The sequence below is a fragment of the Astatotilapia calliptera genome, chromosome 12 (genome assembly GCF_964374335.1).
Source record: "Astatotilapia calliptera chromosome 12, fAstCal68.1, whole genome shotgun sequence".
Lineage (NCBI taxonomy): Eukaryota > Metazoa > Chordata > Actinopteri > Cichliformes > Cichlidae > Astatotilapia > Astatotilapia calliptera.
In genome coordinates this window covers 7,310,695-7,329,930 of record NC_137433.1, presented here as the reverse complement: position 1 = coordinate 7,329,930, position 19,236 = coordinate 7,310,695, and the positions used below count along the sequence as shown (strand labels likewise).

Here is a 19,236-nt window from a genome sequence, read left to right as displayed (position 1 = left end):
TGAGTGCTGGAGTAGAGTAGAAAAGCGCTGTATATGAACCAGTTCATTCACTATTACCATACATCATAATACAGTGATTCTGTGATACTCTGTACGTCCAGATATTAAGTAACATAAGAAGGAAAAAAATATCCCCGCACACTCTAAAAGGAGGAATCGGGTATCTGTTTGCTGCACTGTGGTGGTGTCAGTGTGTGTTTGACTACTAACTTTTTATAGAAGCTACTTTTGGCTCCCTTAGTAGCAAGGGGTCATTTGATTTGGCAGATTTTGACACCGGGTGTGCTTCCCAGTGCAACCCCAGTGTGTGAAGCACTATGGACCTGCTGTTATTACATTTTAATAATGTTCCACTTGAATTAATGAGCTCACTGATTTATTTTCCTGTGCATGACACTATTTTAAACCTATGTGTTTCTTCTTCGTCACCATAGTTTTATTTCCATTAATGAGATGGTGTCTGTGGTTAGTCAGATTAGTGGAGAGCACCTGTTGTTTTAATAAAAAATATCAATATTTGGTTGCAGGCTATCAAATAGCGAAGCACCAAAAGTAAGTGAAAGTTAGTCACTTCATCTGGATACAGCATTTTCAGCAGGAAAAATATTTCATCACATCCAGTTTCAGCTGACTGTAGGTTCCCCAACCTCGTAAACTGTACAGTTATGTAACAATCAGTGCTACTGTATAGCAATGAGCCACACAGTCATTTTCATCATGACTGATATGCAAATGGATACAGAGTACTGAGGACTGGCTGCAAACACAATTCAATTCAATTCAATTTTATTTATATAGCGCCAAATCACAACAAAAGTCGCCTCAAGGCGCTTCATAGATACAGAGAAAAACCCAACAATCATATGACCCCCTATGAGCAAGCACTTTGGCGACAGTGGGAAGGAAAAACTCCCTTTTAACAGGAAGAAACCTCCGGCAGAACCAGGCTCAGGGAGGGGCGGCCATCTGCTGCGACCGGTTGGGGTGAGAGAAGGAAGACAGGATAAAGACATGCTGTGGAAGAGAGACAGAGGTTAATAACAGATATGATTCAATGCAGAGAGGTCTATTAATACATAGTGAGTGAGAAAGGTGACTGGAAAGGAAAAACTCAATGCATCATGGGAATCCCCCGGCAGCCTACATCTATTGCAGCATAACAAAGGGAGGATTCAGGGTCACCTGGTCCAGCCCTAACTATATGCTTTAGAAAAAAGGAAAGTTTTAAGCCTAATCTTAAAAGTAGAGATAGTGTCTGTCTCCCGAATCCAAACTGGAAGCTGGTTCCACAGAAGAGGGGCCTGAAAACTGAAGGCTCTCCCTCCCATTCTACTTTTAAATACTCTAGGAACAACAAGTAGGCCTGCAGAGCGAGAGCGGAGCGCTCTAATAGGGTGATATGGTACTACAAGGTCATTAAGATAAGATGGGGCCTGATTATTTAAGACCTTGTATGTGAGGAGCAGGATTTTGAATTCAATTCTGGATTTAACAGGAAGCCAATGAAGGGAAGCCAAAACAGGAGAAATATGCTCTCTCTTTCTAGTCCCTGTCAGGACTCTTGCTGCAGCATTTTGGATTAGCTGAAGGCTTTTCAGTGAGTTTTTTGGACATCCTGATAATAATGAATTACAGTAGTCCAGCCTGGAAGTAATAAATGCATGAACTAGTTTTTCAGCGTCACTCTGAGACAGGATATTTCTAATTTTAGAGATGTTGCGCAAATGGAAGAAAGCAGTCTTACATATTTGTTTAATATGTGCATTGAAGGACATGTCCTGGTCAAAAATGACTCCAAGGTTCCTCACCGCGTTACTGGAGGCCAAGGTAATGCCATCCAGAGTAAGAATCTGATTAGATACCATATTTCTAAGATTTTCAGGGCCGAGTACAATAACCTCAGTTTTATCTGAATTAAGAAGCAGAAAGTTAGCGGCCATCCAGGTCTTTATGTCTTTAAGACATTCCTGCAGTTTAACTAATTGGTGTGTGTTATCTGGCTTCATGGACAGATAGAGCTGGGTGTCATCTGCATAGCAGTGAAAATGTATGCTATGTCTTCTAATGATGCTGCCTAAGGGAAGCATGTATAATGTAAACAGAATTGGTCCTAGCACTGAACCCTGTGGAACTCCATAATTAACCTCAGTGTGTGAAGAGGACTCTCCATTTACATGCACGAATTGGAGTCTATTAGATAGATATGATACAAACCACTGCAGTGCAGTACCTGTAATACCTACAGCATGTTCTAATCGCTCTAATAGGATATTATGGTCAACAGTATCGAACGCTGCACTGAGGTCTAGCAGGACAAGCACAGAGATGAGTCCACTGTCAGAGGCCATAAGAAGATCATTTGTAACCTTCACTAAAGCTGTTTCTGTGCTGTGCTGAGCTCTGAAACCTGACTGAAACTCTTCAAATAAACCATTCCTCTGCAGATGATCTGTTAGCTGTTTGACAACTACTCTTTCAAGGATTTTTGATATGAAAGGAAGGTTGGAGATTGGCCTGTAATTAGCTAAGACTGCTGGGTCTAGAGATGCTTTTTGAGTAAAGGTTTAACTACAGCCAGCTTGAAGGCCTGTGGTACATAGCCGATCATTAGAGATAGGTTGATCATATTTAAGATCGAAGAATTAATTAATGGCAGGACTTCTTTGAGCAGTTTTGTAGGAATGGGGTCTAAAAGACACGTTGATGGTTTGGAGGAAGTAATTATTGAAGTTAACTCAGAAAGATCAATTGGAGAAAAAGAGTCTAACTTAATATCAATGGTACTAAGAGTAGCTGTAGATAATATTACATCTGTGGGATGATTATTGGTAATTTTTTCTCTAATGATAAAAATTTTATTTGTGAAGAAGTTCATGAAGTCATTACTAGTTAACGTTAAAGGGATGGTTGGCTCAAAAGAGCTCTGACTTTTTGTCAGCCTGGCTACAGTGCTGAAGAGAAACCTAGGGTTGTTCTTATTTTCTTCAATCAGTGATGAATAGTAAGATGTTCTGGCTTTGCGGAGGGCTTTCTTATAAAGCAGCAAACTATTTCTCCAGGCTAAATGATGATCCTCTAGATTTGTGACACGCCATTTCCTCTCCAGATTACGAGTCATCTGCTTTAGGGTACGTGTTTCAGAATTATACCACGGAGTCAGGTACTTCTGATTTGAGGCCTTAGTTTTCACAGGAGCTACAGTATCCAGAGTCGTACGTAGTGAGGAGGTGAAATTATTAACAAGATAATCGACCTCTGTTGGGGTAGCGTTCAGATAGCTGCTCTGCTCTGTGTTGGTACAGGGCATTGAAGATGATAACAGTGAGTGGATTATATTCTTAAACTTAGTTACAGTGCTTTCAGAAAGACATCTACTTTGATAAAGTCTACTCTTCACCGCTGTGTAATCAGTTATTGTAAAAGTAAATGTTATCAGGAAATGATCAGACAGGAGAGGGTTTTCAGGAAACACTGTTAAATGTTCAGGTTCGATGCCATATGTTAGAACAAGATCTAGAGTGTGATTAAAGTGGTGGGTGGGTTCTTTTACATTTTGAGAGAAACCAATTGAGTCTAATAACAGATTAAATGCCATGTTGAGGCTGTCATTTTTAGCATCTACATGGATGTTAAAATCACCCACAATAATTATTTTATCTGAGCTCAGAACTAAATTAGATATAAAGTCTGAGAAATCAGACAGAAACTCTGTGTAAGGCCCAGGTGGACGATAGATGATAACAAGTAAGACTGGTTTCTGAGTTTCACAGCTGGGGTGGACAATGTTAAGCATCAGGCTTTCAAATGAATTAAAAGTCTGTCTTGGTCTTTCATTAATTAATAGGCTGGTGTGAAAAATTGCTGCCACACCGCCCCCTCGGCCTGTGCTTCGAGATTTCTGGTAGTTAGAATGGCTCGGGGGTGTTGATTCATTTAAACTAACATAATCATCCTGCTGCAACCAGGTTTCTGTAAGGCAGAGTAAATCAATTTGTTGATCAATTATTAAGTCATGTACTAACAGAGACTTGGAGGAGAGAGACCTAATATTTAATAATCCACATTTCACTGTTTTACTCTTTGGTTCAGATGTGGATACTGTATTGTTCTTTCTTTGTGATTGTTTATGTTTAAGTTGTTTGTTGCTGGTTTTTAGTTTGTTTTTTGTCTGTTTGGGAGCTGACACAGTCTCTATGGAGATGGGTTTTTGGGGGGGTAGCAGGAGGAGAGAAGCTGCAGAGAAGCGTGTAAGACTGCAACTCTGCTTCCTGGTCCCAACTCTGGATAGTCATATTTTGGGGGGTTTAATAAATTTGTCCATATTTCTAGAAATGAGAGCTGCTCCATCCAAAGTGGGATGGATGCCATCTCTCCTAACAAGACCAGGTTTCCTCCAGAAGGTTTGCCAATTATCTATGAAGCCCACATCGTTTCTGGGACACCACTCAGACAGCCAGCAATTTAAGGAGAACATGCGGCTAAACATGTCACTCCTGGTCTGATTGGGGAGGGGACCAGAGAAAACTACAGAGTCCGACATTGTTTTGGCAAAGTTGCACACCGATTCAATATTGATTTTAGTGACCTCCGATTGGCGTAACCGGGTGTCATTACTGCCGACGTGAATTATGATTTTACTGAATTTACGTTTACCCTTAGCCAGCAGTTTTAAATTTCCTTCAATGTCGCCTGCTCTGGCCCCTGGAAGACAATTGACTATGGTTGCCGGTGTCTCTAGCTTCACATGTCTGAGAACAGAATCGCCAATTACCAGAGTTTGACCCCCGGCGGGTGTGTCGCCGAGTGGGGAAAAACGGTTAGACACATGAACGGGTTGGTGGTGTACCTGGGGCTTCTGTTTAGGACTATGCTTCCTCCTCACCGTGACCCAGCCGCCCTGATTCCCCAGCTGCTTGGGACCTGCCGGGGAACAGCTAGCGGGGCCTACGCTATTTTCGGCTGCACCAGCTACAGGGGCCTGGCTAGCTGCGGGTGAATGAAGGGTGCGAAGCCGAGTCTCCAATTCAGTAATCCTGGCCTCCAGCGCTGCAAATATGCTACATTTGTTACAGATATCATTACTGCTAAAGGAGGCCGAGGAGTAACTAAACATCTGACACAATGAGCAAGAAAGTGCAGGAGGGACAGGTGAAGTAGCCATGGTGCTAATGAGTCGGCTACGAGCTAAGCTAGGCTAGCGAGACAGTACAGAGACAGTGAGTGAATACTTTGGCTATAAATTAGGTAGTGAGTACACAGAAAGTGTGCTTCGGAGGAAGCACGTGAAGATTATACTATGAAAGAAGAATGTATTTAAAAGTTGTTAATTAAATCGCTAAGCAAATAAGCTACTCAGAAACACCACTGTGTTTGAGCAGGAACAGGAAGTGATACTCTACCACAGAGCGAGCGAACACCAAGTCAAGAGACACAGCATTGTCTCGCTCTAACAACCTTACAATCTATTGCTCTAGATTGTCTCATTACTGTTGAGGGGGCGACCGTGGCTCAGGGGGTTGGGAAGCGCATCTGTAACCGGAAGGTCGCCATTTCGATCCCCTCCTCTCTGTCCTGGTCGTTGTGTCCTTGGGCAAGACACTTTACTCTTCCGCCTACTGGTGTTGGCCAGAGGGGCCGATGGCGCGATATGGCAGCCTCGATTCTGTCAGTCTGCCCCAGGGCAGCTGTGGCTACAACTGTAGCTGCCTTCACCAGTGTGTGAATGTGAGAGTGAATGAATAGTGGCATTGTAAAGCGCTTTGGGTGCCTTGAAAAGCGCTATATCAATCCACTCCATTATTGATTGGTCTATTTTCAATATTGTATATTTTGATGTTTTGTCCTTTTAATGCACCGTGCGATTATCTTTTTTTGTGTGTGTTCTTAATCTCATTGATGTATTCCTAATGTAATTATTTGCATTTTCATTTTATCTTTCATATCTTTTTAATTGAATTTACTTGTTAAGTTTCTTTGTTCATATAATATGTTACTCTGTCTTATCAGCTTGTCAGTCATCCTTGTAGCAATTTCAGCTGCACTGATCGATCTTCTAGCCTTATCTTAGAGTCTTTTTGTCCTCATGCGTGGCATTTTGTTCCTCTTCCAGATTCCCATTGCTACCAGTGGGATCAGAGGTATGGGATACCTGATGAAGCATCATTTGAGAACAGAGGGGAGCAGTGGTGTTTCCCAGCAGATGATTACACAATTTGTTAAGGTAAAGCAGAGAATCAAACCCTGTCCACTTCCCATTTCTATATTTGTACAGGTGAGGAAGTGGGAGCAGTCAAGTTGCCAAAAATGGGCTCGTGCCCACTGTAATGTTGGAAAAAGGTGTAGCTGTTTAAATTAATACTTCTCACAGTAAAATTATGTGTAATACAAACATAGTTGCTTGTAGTAGAGTTATGCTGTAGTATTATCTTTTTTGGTTTTATAGCTCACGCTCATTGTTTTATTTAGGCTCACAGCTCTTCTTAGTCTTTAGGTAGAAAACTGAACACTAAGAGAAAGTACCTGCACAGTAGTGAGGGCCAGGAAGAAACTAAGCAGTGTGCTCAACAGGATATTCAGCATCTGTAAATGAGGAGTGTAGAAAACATTTATTTTTGTGTGTGAGTGATTAGTGTGTACATTTCCACACTAAAAGCACAGCATGAAAGCTGATATCAGTCTGATCAGGTGTTTGCTGTGAAGCCTGTGTATTTATAAGAAGATGATTCCTTTGAGTACCTCTTTGAACAGTGTGTATTGTGCCATTATATCTGTTGTCTGCGTGACCCTGCAGTGTCTTCAGAACCAGTCTAGTGATGTCAGACTGGTGTCAGAGCGGGTGCTGTGGTGGGTATTCAAAGAACCATCACTGCCCTCCGTGGACGTGAATCTCATCAAACCTCTGCTGAAAACTCTGCTGGACAACACCAAGGACAAGAACACGAGCGTCCGGGCCCAGAGCGAACACACAATCGTCAACCTGCTACGGCTTCGTCAGGGGGAGGAAACCATGCAGGTGCGACTATCAACTCCCTACTGTAATCTGCACACAGATGTAATCTGTAGAGCAAAACATTTTTACACGCTCCTCTCTTTGCATTTCAGACTATTACTGCCATTCTGGACTCTGCAAGCAATGACCTACTGTCAGAGTGTCACCGCCGGTCTTTGAAAAAAATCGCCAGCCAGCCAGACTCCAATGAAGAGATCGATGACACAATCCTAACATGATGGACTAAACAACGAAGTGCTCTGATCTGCAGAAAGCAGCAGAAGATTTACTGACATATTAAACAAATCCGTGTATGAGAACCTCAGACACACTGGGGAGCCTGAGATGAGTAGTGTTTTGGCTGTATTCCCCAGAAAATTTTGTTTTTGGCGTTTTTCTTTCCCCCCCCCCCCCCCCCCCACTTTAAATCCTTGTTTTAGCGGCCTTTAAGCCCAATTTATTTTATCATATGATGCACAGGTTGTTCTCTTGTACCGAGCAACAATAGAAGACACGATGCCAAATCTGTTTTGATATTTCAGTGTTTTGCTACTTATTTTACCAAAATGATTTCAATTATTGCCACTGTTAATGAAACAGAGCCCCCCTTTCTTTACCTTTTATTTGAACTTTGAGTGTGACGGTTGTTTGGGGAAAGCAACTTCTTATAAAAACACAAATCATTCTTATGTCAGCGATGCAGTTGTAAAAAGGCAATACATAATAAAAGGTTCTGGATTTCATAATGTAGTGTGTTAAATATTGGATGCTTGGTTTTTCTCAGGTTGGCGTCTCTCAGACTTTGTCACACCTCACTTGAATTCCACCAAGTTCTCTGATTCACCAATTGCTGGATTTTACTCTTGAAGCTTCAGCAGACAAAAACTTTTGGCTTCCAGTTAAAACCTCGCCACTCTCTTGCTTTCTATGTGGCCTCATCTCGCTTTTCTACTCTGGTGATTTGGTCTGAAGTCTCCCTTCATGGTCTAGGTTTTCCAAACCAGGAACACAGAGCCTAGAGGAGATGCAGGAGTACATTCACATCTGAAATATTATCAAGTGGCCTTAAATGTCTGAAGAAAAAGGTTTCAGGATTGGTTTTCCACTTGTATATTAAGAGGAGGAAGGGGAACTATTATGCCTTTCATTTTTTCTGCCATATGTATGCTCTTACAGCAGTGGAGACTTATTAAATGAGGCTAGTTTCAGTTAATGAGGTTGGTGTTTGTCCTTAAACTACTCTAAATTCCGTTTAAGGCTTTTTTTTTCTATGTTTGGCTCTGTGTGATCTCACTGAGAGCAGATACCCTTTATCTCAGGCACACAGCTAAAAGTTGGCAGCTAAAACAGTCCATTTCAGACAGGATGCACTGAGGGGAAACGCCAAGGATAAGTGTAAGATGAATAAGAATTATGTAAAAGATTAAATTGCCCATATCTGCTACTATAGAGCTGGAAATGCATCAAATTATAAGTGATATCGGATAATTTCTAGTTTTGGACATATTTAAATGAAGTAACAGGTACCCCAGTCTCTGAAGCCTGGTGTGTCTGCGCAACAATCCGGATGAAATAAAAGGTGGAGCAGACTGGAGAAAGGTAATTCAGCTACTGTAATACAAATAATATATAAAAACCATGAGACAACAGCGAAATAAAATAAGTCTTCCCCCTTTTAAGGCTCCAAATTATTTCTAGTTGATTACACAAAACCGACAAACTGAATTTCCTCTCTATGCAAATACGAGTTTAGTTGAACTTCCTGTAAACTACTGCAATGTGGAGTTAAACTACGAGTTTAACAACACGTGCTTCTCAGTATTGTGTGGTTTAAGTTGTTTTCAGTGCATTAAAAAGAAGCATGAATCCTCGGGACTCTCCAGCGTTTCTCCTGGCATGATTCTTGTGTTCATCAATGGGATGGGACCGCTGTGCTGTAGCTCGAGTCTGCGCAGTGAGACTGGGTCACAGTTGGGTGCAGCTCCACCAGAGGAGGAAGCGGAGTTTCCGGCTGTTTGCAGCGGAGAGTGAGGATTGCTGACGCCGCGAAACCCCGAGAAAAAACGCCGCCGGCTCGGGGGGCTAACAGTTTGTGATATCCTTAGTGGTGGTGGTGTTTTATACCGGGGGGATCTGGGGTCTGGTGATTTTCTTTACGCACCGAGGGAGTCCGACAGCTAACCGAGCAAAGAAGCGGTACACGGCGGGGGTGAGCCACCAGCTACCGGCATGGCCAGGGACTACGATTACCTCTTCAAGCTGCTCATCATCGGTGACAGCGGTAAGCCGACGCCGGGGATGCAGGACGGGAAGTGGGCCTTGTCTTGTTTTTTTTTTTACAATGGGGGAAGCAGAAGTACTATTTTAACCCGGCTATGTACCATCCGGGCGCTTTTGCAGTGTATTATTTTGTCTTTTAGGCACTGAAATTACGTGTTAAACGTACACATCCGCCATATTTTCGTGTCAGCTACAGGGCGGAGGTTGTGTGTCCGGGCTGGGCATGTCAGCCGATGAGGCCGGATACCGCCTCCAGACACTAAGGATTTATCTCTTGAAAATGTCCTAAATTGTTCTTATATCGGTTTAGACAATTGTTTTACCGCCGTAACACAACACGTACTGTGACCTATACCGTTCCTGTGGTAGTAGGATGTAGTTATGGCCTTTTGTTTGTATCTACAGTTAGCTAGGTTGTGTTGGCTAGCTATGAGCTAGGCTAACATGACAAGTCCTTGCCTGGTTATATGTTGATAACTGTTAGTTATCATTTGCTGCACCGGGAAGGTTAAATGCTAAGAAGTTGCCGGCACAGATGTAAATTCAACTAAGTCCGGTTAAGATGTTGCAATGGGTTTTGTTATTTATTTATTTAGCTAGTTAGCTTGTGAGACCTAGGAGGTTGAGAGTGGAGGAATGCTGCACTGCAAAGACATGTTTGCATCTAGTTAGTCAGACTACAGTGAAGTGAGACTGACACCGCGGTTAGTGTCAACCAAAGTGCCCTTTGGTGTATAAGGTATAACAGCACAAAGACTCTGACTGCTTCTTTATGTTTAGCACCTTTTTATCATGTTAATAATTAGAACAAACAGCCACAGGTAGATGCATAACTAAGATCTGTGTATATATGAAAAAAAAAAGTTTGCCCCTCTTGTTTTTAAGTGGAAAACATGCTTTAAGAAAAGCGGGAAAATAAAAAAGTATTCCACCCTCAGCAGCTAGAGCCTCATCCCGCTGAACTTCTTTTGTGAGCAATGGTCTTTGGATTCATTGACAGCTCCGGTCCTGGCACTGCCCCATCAGCTGGCTTCTCACAGTGGAGAGACAAGGCAGTACAGCAAGCCCTTCACTGCATGTCACACACAGGGGCCAGTGTGCCCTCAGCTGCAGCATGGAAGCACTACTGTTTGCAGTGCTGCACAGAGATTTTTATTTATTTATTTGGGGGGCTCTGACCTTGTGCCCTTGTTCTGTTGTCAGACCTGCTGCTGGGAATCAGATTCTCCACTCACAGAATCCCTAGTTGAACGTGAACACCCTCTAACCTATGACAAGTTAGAGGACATACAAAATTTCACAGTACACATGAACATCATTCTCTAAATGGAAATTTGAGCAACATTTCATGTATCAGATATGTATTACCTTTTTTTCCATGGTCTGTGGTTAATTTATGCTCCATTGATGTAGAGATATGATTACAGGCTGACAACAGAGGTGTCCTGGATATTTTTACACCTGACAGTTTTTTTTTTTTGTTTTTTTTTGGGGGGGGGGTTGCCAAGCTAAAGGCCCACACTACATGTTAAAGCTGATGAATGCTCTTCTGCTTTGAAGCTTTGGTCATTGTATGTTTGAACAAAACTCTGTAGTGCTGAGATCACAGGAACCTGATAGCTTTTTATGTGAGGACAAATCAAACATGAAATGACAATAACACAATAGATAACCTGTGTAACTGGGCTGCAGGTTCAGTCCCACCTCAGGCCAAAAGAGTGACTTCCTAACTTTCAGTTGTAACCTCACAATCACTCTTCCTCACACTTATAAACTAACCTCATTTTCAGTCCCTTTCTCTTTTTTTCTTTGTCCTCTCCTGTCATCTTTTATTACTCTTATTTCTTTCTGAATTCCACTGTTTCATATCTGAATTTTTTAAGAAGCCTCCCTGTGTCTGCCTCACTGAGGTTAAATCGATTAAGATTCTAGAGCTACCTTCGTCATCAGAATGAGTATGTAGGGTGTAGTCTTGCTTACCCGAAGCCTTCAGCTTGTACACTGTGCAGCAGGTTAGATCCGTGTTTATGTCTTGAAGAACTAAATCTGTATTTACACAAAGATTAGAGGAACGATTCAGCTTGACATCCCCCACTTTTCTTTTTTTTTGTGTGCGTGTGCGTGCCATCATCACGTGCTGCTGCTCTTGGTTAGCTAGGATATAATATGCGAAACCAAAACTCTTGCTCTGTTGTGGTGCAAAAAAAAAAGTGTTTTCAGACTTGCCAGTATCAAAAATGCAGAGTTGTTATAGTGTATATGTTTTTTGTTGTTGTGCCGCTGTACATTAAACCTCTTCCTGTGCTTGTGTTTCCTCCTCAGGAGTGGGGAAGAGCAGTCTCCTCCTGCGATTTGCAGACAACACATTTTCAGGTGCGGGGGTCGACCAAAGCAGCGATGTATAATCAGGACTCATCTCCGTTTCAGTTTCCATGTTTTCATAATAAATTCGATTTTGTGTTCGCGTGCCCACTCGCAGGTAGCTATATCACCACGATCGGTGTGGACTTCAAGATCCGGACAGTGGAGATCAATGGGGAGAAGGTGAAGCTACAGATCTGGGACACAGCAGGGCAGGAACGTTTTCGCACCATCACCTCAACGTAAGTGGATCCATTCACACACACGTCCCCCTCCTTTGCTTGGAGTTTTCAGGTGAAACTTTTTGTTTATGTTTTAACAATTAAGTCTGAAACCATGAAAGGCTCTTTGCGGTCCTGACATTAGGTTTTATATGAGGAAGCAGTAGAATAAGTCATTGCTGTTCTATGAAACTGGGTGGAATTCCCCACACATCCTAATTACAGATGTGAGAGGGAGGCTCCTTGTTGTGTGCTGTAGTGCTCCATGACGGTGCCGAGTGTACGTCATTACCCTCTTACACTTGCAGCGTGTTTCACACTGCTGTCCATGTGCCCTGAGGGTTCACAATGATCGGCACTCCCACGCTTTAAGAAGGAACGTTGGCCTAAATTTTTCTTTTCTCCACAGTTTACCTGAATAGACCAAGAACACAGACTGCTGTCTGTCCCAGAAGTTCACTGCTGTTCAGAAAGCCTGTAAAAACACAAAAAGTGCTGCTGCTACTCTTGCAAATTTAAATTTCTGTTTTTGAGAGCTTTTAAGCGTTGGTCGACTTTTACGACAAATAAACATGAAGTCTGTCAGGATATAGAGATAACAGTTGTTAACAGCATAAATTTGGTTTTGGTCTGTGCAGGCTTTTTTTTTTTTTTTTTTTTTTTTTTTAAAATAGAAATATTATCACTTCAGTTTGGTCTTGTGGTTTGATGGCAGCCTACAGAAAGATGCTCTCTAAGCTTTCAGAAGACGTCCCATCATTTACGTCAACCCACATAGCTCGCAATACCACGAGTGGAAGTCTGGAGTCTATTACATTTTGTTTTAAGGTTGGATGATGCAGCAGTAGTAGACCTCCAGGTGACAGATGGTGGGTTAGTGGGCAAAAAAACCCTTGATGCAAATGAATATGATCCCAAACTAATGAAAAAGTAAAGCAATTTCAGCATTTAGTGCTCATGACTATTACCACGCCCACTAATGTTGCTTCAAACTATCAAACTATAACGATTGCTTTTATTATGGATAACACGTTTTTAGACTCCTAAAAATAAATTTCAGTAATCTTTGCCATTGTATCAAGAGAAATAGTCTGCATTCATAGGTTTCTATATTCATGACAAATAGTCAGTCACTCAGTGCTCTGAGCAGCACCGATAGGAACATCATTGATGTGACCTACAGCTTAAACTGCAGTCATCTCACATGCTCACCCCTTTTTGACTTTGACTGAAGCAGACACAGACTGCGCTTGGGAGATATTGGAGCGTCATTTGCCTCCCGAGTTTCGTCTTGAATGGGACCAGGAGGGCATGTTTGACTCTTATGTACTAGCACTGTTGCAGGGAGGCCAATCAGAATGCTAAAATCACCCAGAAAGCGTGAAATCCTTAACGCTTTAGCCCCTGTGGAGCATAGCCGTCCTAGTTTGGAAGGATTGTTGCGACTTGTTCTGCAGGAATCCCTCCAGCGAGCAGGCTGCCTATTAAGGGTGATTGTTCCCTGTGCCGAACTAGAGTGGCATGGTGCCTCATTAGATCCTAAATGAATGTTTCTGTGGAGATGGATCATGGGCAGTGACCTGCTGAGTCTACTCAGGCAGACTAACCTGAGGTGGTAGCCATATGTCAGTGAGCAGCTGTGTTTTCAGCCTCAGGCTTCAGTCACAGCATAATATCACTTTAACTTTATCTTTTTCTCTTTTAGAGACTTTTATGCTGTTGTTTTTCTCATAATTATTTACTGTTTTGCATTGTAAATAAAAGAGCACATAATGAGATTAACAATAGTAAAAAGTCCGCAGGTGGACTCCTACCGAGGGCATCTAGGTCCCATGTTCAAGCGCCAGCAGCGGTCCACCTGAATGATGATTCTTTCAGTGAGTTCAGTATGCTAACCCTTTACAGAAAAGGGTACATCAGGTTGGGCTGTGAGGCTGTTTGTGTGTTTGGCAGTTTAAGGTTCTTTATTCATGTGCACTGAGCAGACATAAACGCACAGCCACACACCGCTGTTGTGTGTCTGTCCATCATTGAAGGACTTTGGGGACAAACCCAGACAATAGGCTTGGGTAGTATCTTTTTACTGAGGATACAGTAGTATTGTGTGTGTTGTGGTGTTTGTTTGGTTTTGTCATTGTAGTTTTAATTAAACAATTAGATGTTTCCACCCATACTAGTCAGCACTATTAATACCAGTCTGCTAGCAGGAGCAGTGCAGAACAATGGTCAGTAAAGTAAGGCAGTCTGATTTGTTTAGCCAGAAAATTAGACTCTACAAACTTCACTAATTGTAGCATGTATTAGAGCAGGGCGATATGGCCAAAAATATTTATAAAAATGTAACAGTGCAATTGCAAATTCCTTGCTGAAAGTTTAACCAAAAGGCATTTCCAGTAGAAATGGGCTGACATATCCTGAGCATAACCATGTATAATATCCACTGAAGTTAAAAAGAGGTGCTTTGCAACATTAAACTGCAGTGTTCAGTAACCCTACAAACGTCACTGCTGTTTAGTTTCCTGTCTTCATTTATGTTGGAAGTGATAGCAGAGCTGTACGTTTGATTTTTTTTTTTCAGAAATCTCAGTCAGAACATGCAATATCATGCTTAGGTAACTAGCGAAATTAGCGAGCTAACTTCCGCTAGCTTCCTGCTAACTTCTAACTCCGTTAAATGTAATACATTTTGTTTTCATGGATGCCTGGAAGTTAAACTTCATAGTTACACCTGGTAAAGCAGCAATGCTGATCGTTTTATTAAAGATGAAAGAATTTAGACAGTTTTTAACTCTCAGTGATGCTGCAGTGTTCGTTTGACCAGGTGAATACGGAGTTTAGGACCCAGATTACTCCCAGATTTAAGAGCACCTTAGTCCGACAAATACGACAATAACGACGGCCGCTTGCATTGTTCTGCAAAAAAATGTGCTTTGTCGTGTATCTGACGGACAAACACCAAACCAGTTCCACATCACTGAAGTTTCACCATTTTTACAAACCAATTCTGGTTCATCTGTTTCACACAACAATCGGCCATGTGCGTATGAAAACAAAGGCACTGCGCATGCGCGTTTTACTCATTCTATCGCGATATTTCATTTTCCTATCGTTGCCTAACATTATACCGGTATTACCGTGAACGGTATAATATGGCCCAGCCCTAGCATGTATGTATAATAAGAAGCGCTCTCCTTCCATAAATGAGGAGAACCAAGCTTGGTCTGTGTTGGCTTTACACTTTACTCTTGTATTGGCAGTCTTTGCAGTACAAAACATCTCATCAGATCACCCTTGTATCAGTTTCAGTAGTAAGAATAGTTTTTTATGGTATTGAAAATCATGCCCAATAATGTTAATTTACATTAATAACATAGTGTGATGTAAATCCTTGATGCCACCAAACCCTATCAAAACAAGCTGTATCCCCAAACTGTCACCACACACACACACACACACACACACACACACACACACACACACACAGAGAATCCCTGACAAAAGTTTCTTTGTGTTTGTTTGGCGTAGTGCATTGGTACTGGGGATGCACTCTCTCAGATCTGGCCTCTGTTTTTGAAGCCAGTTCATTTGTCTGTGCGGTATAAATGTGGTGCTGTTGCTTTTTCCTTCACACAGTCATACACTCTGTCCTGATGAATGTATTTATTAAGTTGTGCCCCTTCAAGTGTCTTTCCCTTTGCTGGATAACATTAGTTATTCGCTCAAAGTTAGGGATGACTTGAAATTAAAATTATACCGAAGGTCAGGCCATAGCATACTTAAACTGTTACACGGTGTAGTGGTATCAAAAACTCTTCACACATCAATCCTGTTGGCCTTTTTTTTTTTTTTTTTTTTTTTTTAAATTTTCCAGTCTGTTTTGTGTGTTAGCAATTTCTGCTGTGTGTTTTATTTTCATCTATTAACTTTAACAAATTATTTTTTACATATTTATTTGCCAACTTTAGCTTTAATAATTCCTTTTATTTGTTATTACCTTTACCAAACTATCTCTGCTGTTTATTCATTAATCCTGTCTAACAGTTTCTATTGAGGCATTACTTTTAGATTTATTTTTAAATTTGTCGGTTACTTTCCATCACCATAATGTGGTGTTCAGAAAAAATGCAGGTCAAAGGGTTTTTTTCCGCCACCAAAGCTACGTCCATGTTTTACCCTGTCTGTTATCCTTTATCTTTAGGTAATCAGTTATACTGTTGTTCATACTCTTCGGCCAACAGTTTTAGCGTTCTCTAGTCTTGCTGCTATACTACCATTTCTCTGTAGTAAAAGTAGAAGTCGTTATAACTGTTCAGCTAATTAGAAATATTTTATCTAACTAGTCACAGCAGACGGAGGCCCCTCACTGAGCCTGGTTCTGTTGGCGGTTTCTTCCAATGTCACCAAGTTCTTGCTCAAAGGGTGTTATATGACTGTTAGGGATTTTTTCTGTATTATTGTAGGGTCTTAACCCCACAATTTAAAGCGCCTTGAGGCGACTGTTGTTGTGATTTAGCATTATATGAATAAAATTAAAATGAATTCAATTGATCTTTTTCGCAAACTGTAAGCTGACTGTTTCCCCTTTCTTCTGTCTTTAGATATTACAGGGGAACACATGGGGTCATAGTGGTATATGACGTCACGAGTGCGGAGTCCTTTGTCAATGTAAAACGATGGTTACATGAAATCAACCAGAACTGTGACGACGTGTGCCGAATATTAGGTGAGTGCGCTCCAAAGAAACACCTTGGCACTGTTCTCGCCTCGTCTTCTTTAGCTTAAAAATAGACTCTGCCCTTCACTCCAGTGCACACCTCTTGTATTTGCTGGCAGTATGGGAATAATTTCTTGCTCCATTATTTTACACTGAGCTGTTTTCTATTTTTAGTGGGAAACAAGAACGACGACCCAAACTCTAAGGTGGTCGAGACAACTGACGCGCAGAAGTTTGCAGAGCAGATGGGAATCAGCCTTTTCGAGACGAGTGCAAAAGAGAACATAAATGTTGAAGAGGTAATTAGTTGTTTTGTGTTACTTGTAGCCTCAGACTGATAAGCTGGTCTGGAGCTGTTCGCCAGACATGCCAGGCATGCACAGAAGCTCTGTGATAACTGCTGATCAGCTTGTCACTGCACAAAGCATCGCTGAAAGTTACTGTTTTTGCCCCGACAAAACAATCTGCTAATCGTTTACTCAGTTAATTCAAGTGAGTGCTATTGTTTAAAACGGTTCACAATCACACAGCACAAAGAATAGTGTCCTTATTTTTGAAAAGCTAAGAGTGGATTTTATTACTTTTTAACCAAAGGCTGTTAATGTGCTCTTCTGCTTTATTGCAGTGTTAGATTGGCTTCAGATTTATAGGAATAGCAATGAGAATGGTGTCGAGTTTGCTAGCCTGCTTGTGTACATAGGTAAACAAATCCACCCCAAGACTCGCTAATCAAAACAAAATAACAACATCTATGTGGAAACTCATCATCAGAGGTTTTCCACCATTGTGAACAGCTGTGGGTGGATTTTTGTTGCCTGATTCTTAATTTCAGTTATCCAGGCTGCATCTTCATATTTAGAAATAAGACTCAAGTGAGGCTTTGAACTGTTCCTTTGTCACCATTATGACACACAAATCTGACCGCTCTAATCTGTTCATGCTTTTTGGTTTGTGCCTCTCTCGGCAGATGTTCAACTGCATCACGGAGCTAGTGCTAAAAGCCAAGAAGGAAGTGCTAGCCAAGCAGCAGCAGCAGCAACAAAACGACGTGGTCAGACTCACCCGGAACAGTAAACGAAAGAAAAAGTGCTGCTAACAAACTCGAAGCCATCCACAGAAAAGCGGGCGGCGTCTTCACATGCATATACACACATACACGATGGGACTCAGAGCATCTAAATTAAAGAGCAGATAAAGATTTAATAAATATATGGTGAAAGATTTAAAAAAAAAAAAAAAATGACGGCAAAAATGTCCCCTTTGGACAAACTAATCATGAAGACTTTAATAAAAAAAAATTGTACAGATTTTATTAGACATCAGATCAAGTTTTATTTGGAATTCAGCAGATGGGCACTATTGACCTGAGGTCCTAATTTTTTGTTCAAGGATCTGCAACTGACAGCTATAATGCTCCGATTTGTATCCACTTCCACAACCCTGTTTCTCTCACATCAGTATCTCATCTCTCCTTCTCATTCCACTGCACACGGGACATTCAGAGTCGGGTTGGACTCTGCGTCTGAGGAGGAGGAGGGCTCACCTTTCCTGGATTTATTTGGGTTTGTTTTCTGGGGCGGGGGGAGGGAGGGGGGCAGTTTTTGGAACAGGTGTCTCTCCACTGAACATCTCCATTGAACGTTTCTGTGTTACGATGGCTTCACGCCAACAGATCATGAACTTCTAGGTTTTCTTTTATTTGACTTGTTGGGGGGAAAAATCACTTGGAGGAGGAGAAGGATCATTGGTAGTCAATCTTTAGCAACTAATCTGATGGACAGAACTGGTGACTTTTTTTCTTCTTTTTTGTCTGTATTTTGCCAAGTTTTCCCTTGTTTCCTTTCTAACTTCCAGTAGTGCTGAGCCATCCATAATAGGTTTTTTTTTTTTTTTTTTTTTTTTTTTTTGAGTGCAGCGGAGCAGTTGAACCACTCTCGGAGCTCTGGGACGTCGAGCTCCTCGTGCACCTTTCACTGCAGTCTTACTATGCTTCAGAGTTTGCTTTAAAACCTTTCCCCAAAATATTTTTTTCCCTTTTTTTTAATTTTTATTTTTTTTTAAACCGTGATACTGCCAATATTATATATATTAAAAAAGAAATATTAGGAGCTGCAGCGCCTCTCATTGGACTGTTGCCATAGTGGCCAGTGGCTGGCCAAGACGTTTGGTGAATTGAGTCCTCAGGCGCTCCCTCCATCCCTCTCCCTCTTTTACTTCTTTTTTCCTGCAGCAACCAGCCTTCTCTCCCCTGATGCCCACATATCAGCACCCCTCTCAGTGATGGACTCCTGCATTTGGTCCAGCGACGGTGCATGGAAGCTCTTCGCCAAGACACCTGTGCAACCACCCAAACCTCCCAAATACATTGCAGACTGTGGTTTTCAATCTTGTGTTTTTGAGCATGTAACACTGTTTGATTGGGTGTGTTTAGGAAAAAAAAAAAGATATACCATGCATTTTAGCATTCAACCTCTTGTGGATTTCCTGCGTTTTCTCCTGCAGAATATTCTAAACAGTCGACTAAAGCATTAAGGTTTATCGCTTTGCTTTTCATGGTCATGATCTGCACTACCTGCCCAAATTGAAGTGTTACAGGACAGTGTTTTTTGGCGACCCTCCACATTGAGAGTGTGGCGCACAGTGGGACTGTTAATATAAGAACAAATGGGGAT

The 19,236-nt window shown here is 41.6% G+C and overlaps 2 protein-coding genes across 2 annotated transcripts in view; both read left to right on the top strand.

Annotated features, from left to right (window-relative positions):
- gcn1 (GCN1 activator of EIF2AK4) overlaps positions 1 to 7,731 on the top strand; it is a 34,139-nt gene extending 26,408 nt beyond the window's left edge. The window contains exons 55-57 of the mRNA XM_026186415.2: positions 6,110 to 6,220; positions 6,791 to 7,012; positions 7,102 to 7,731. Of these exons, the coding sequence (XP_026042200.2) occupies positions 6,110 to 6,220; positions 6,791 to 7,012; positions 7,102 to 7,227 (459 nt within the window). The 3' untranslated portion in view covers positions 7,228 to 7,731. The remainder of the gene's footprint in view (positions 1 to 6,109; positions 6,221 to 6,790; positions 7,013 to 7,101) is intronic.
- Positions 7,732 to 8,939: 1,208 nt separating this feature from the next.
- On the top strand, positions 8,940 to 17,881 carry rab35b (RAB35, member RAS oncogene family b). The gene is made up of 6 exons (XM_026188051.2): positions 8,940 to 9,269; positions 11,591 to 11,641; positions 11,748 to 11,871; positions 16,449 to 16,573; positions 16,739 to 16,863; positions 17,532 to 17,881. The coding sequence occupies exons 1-6, from the start codon at positions 9,218 to 9,220 to the stop codon at positions 17,658 to 17,660; spliced, it is 606 nt and encodes a 201-aa protein (XP_026043836.1). The 5' UTR covers positions 8,940 to 9,217; the 3' UTR covers positions 17,661 to 17,881.
- Positions 17,882 to 19,236: the final 1,355 nt, after the last annotated feature.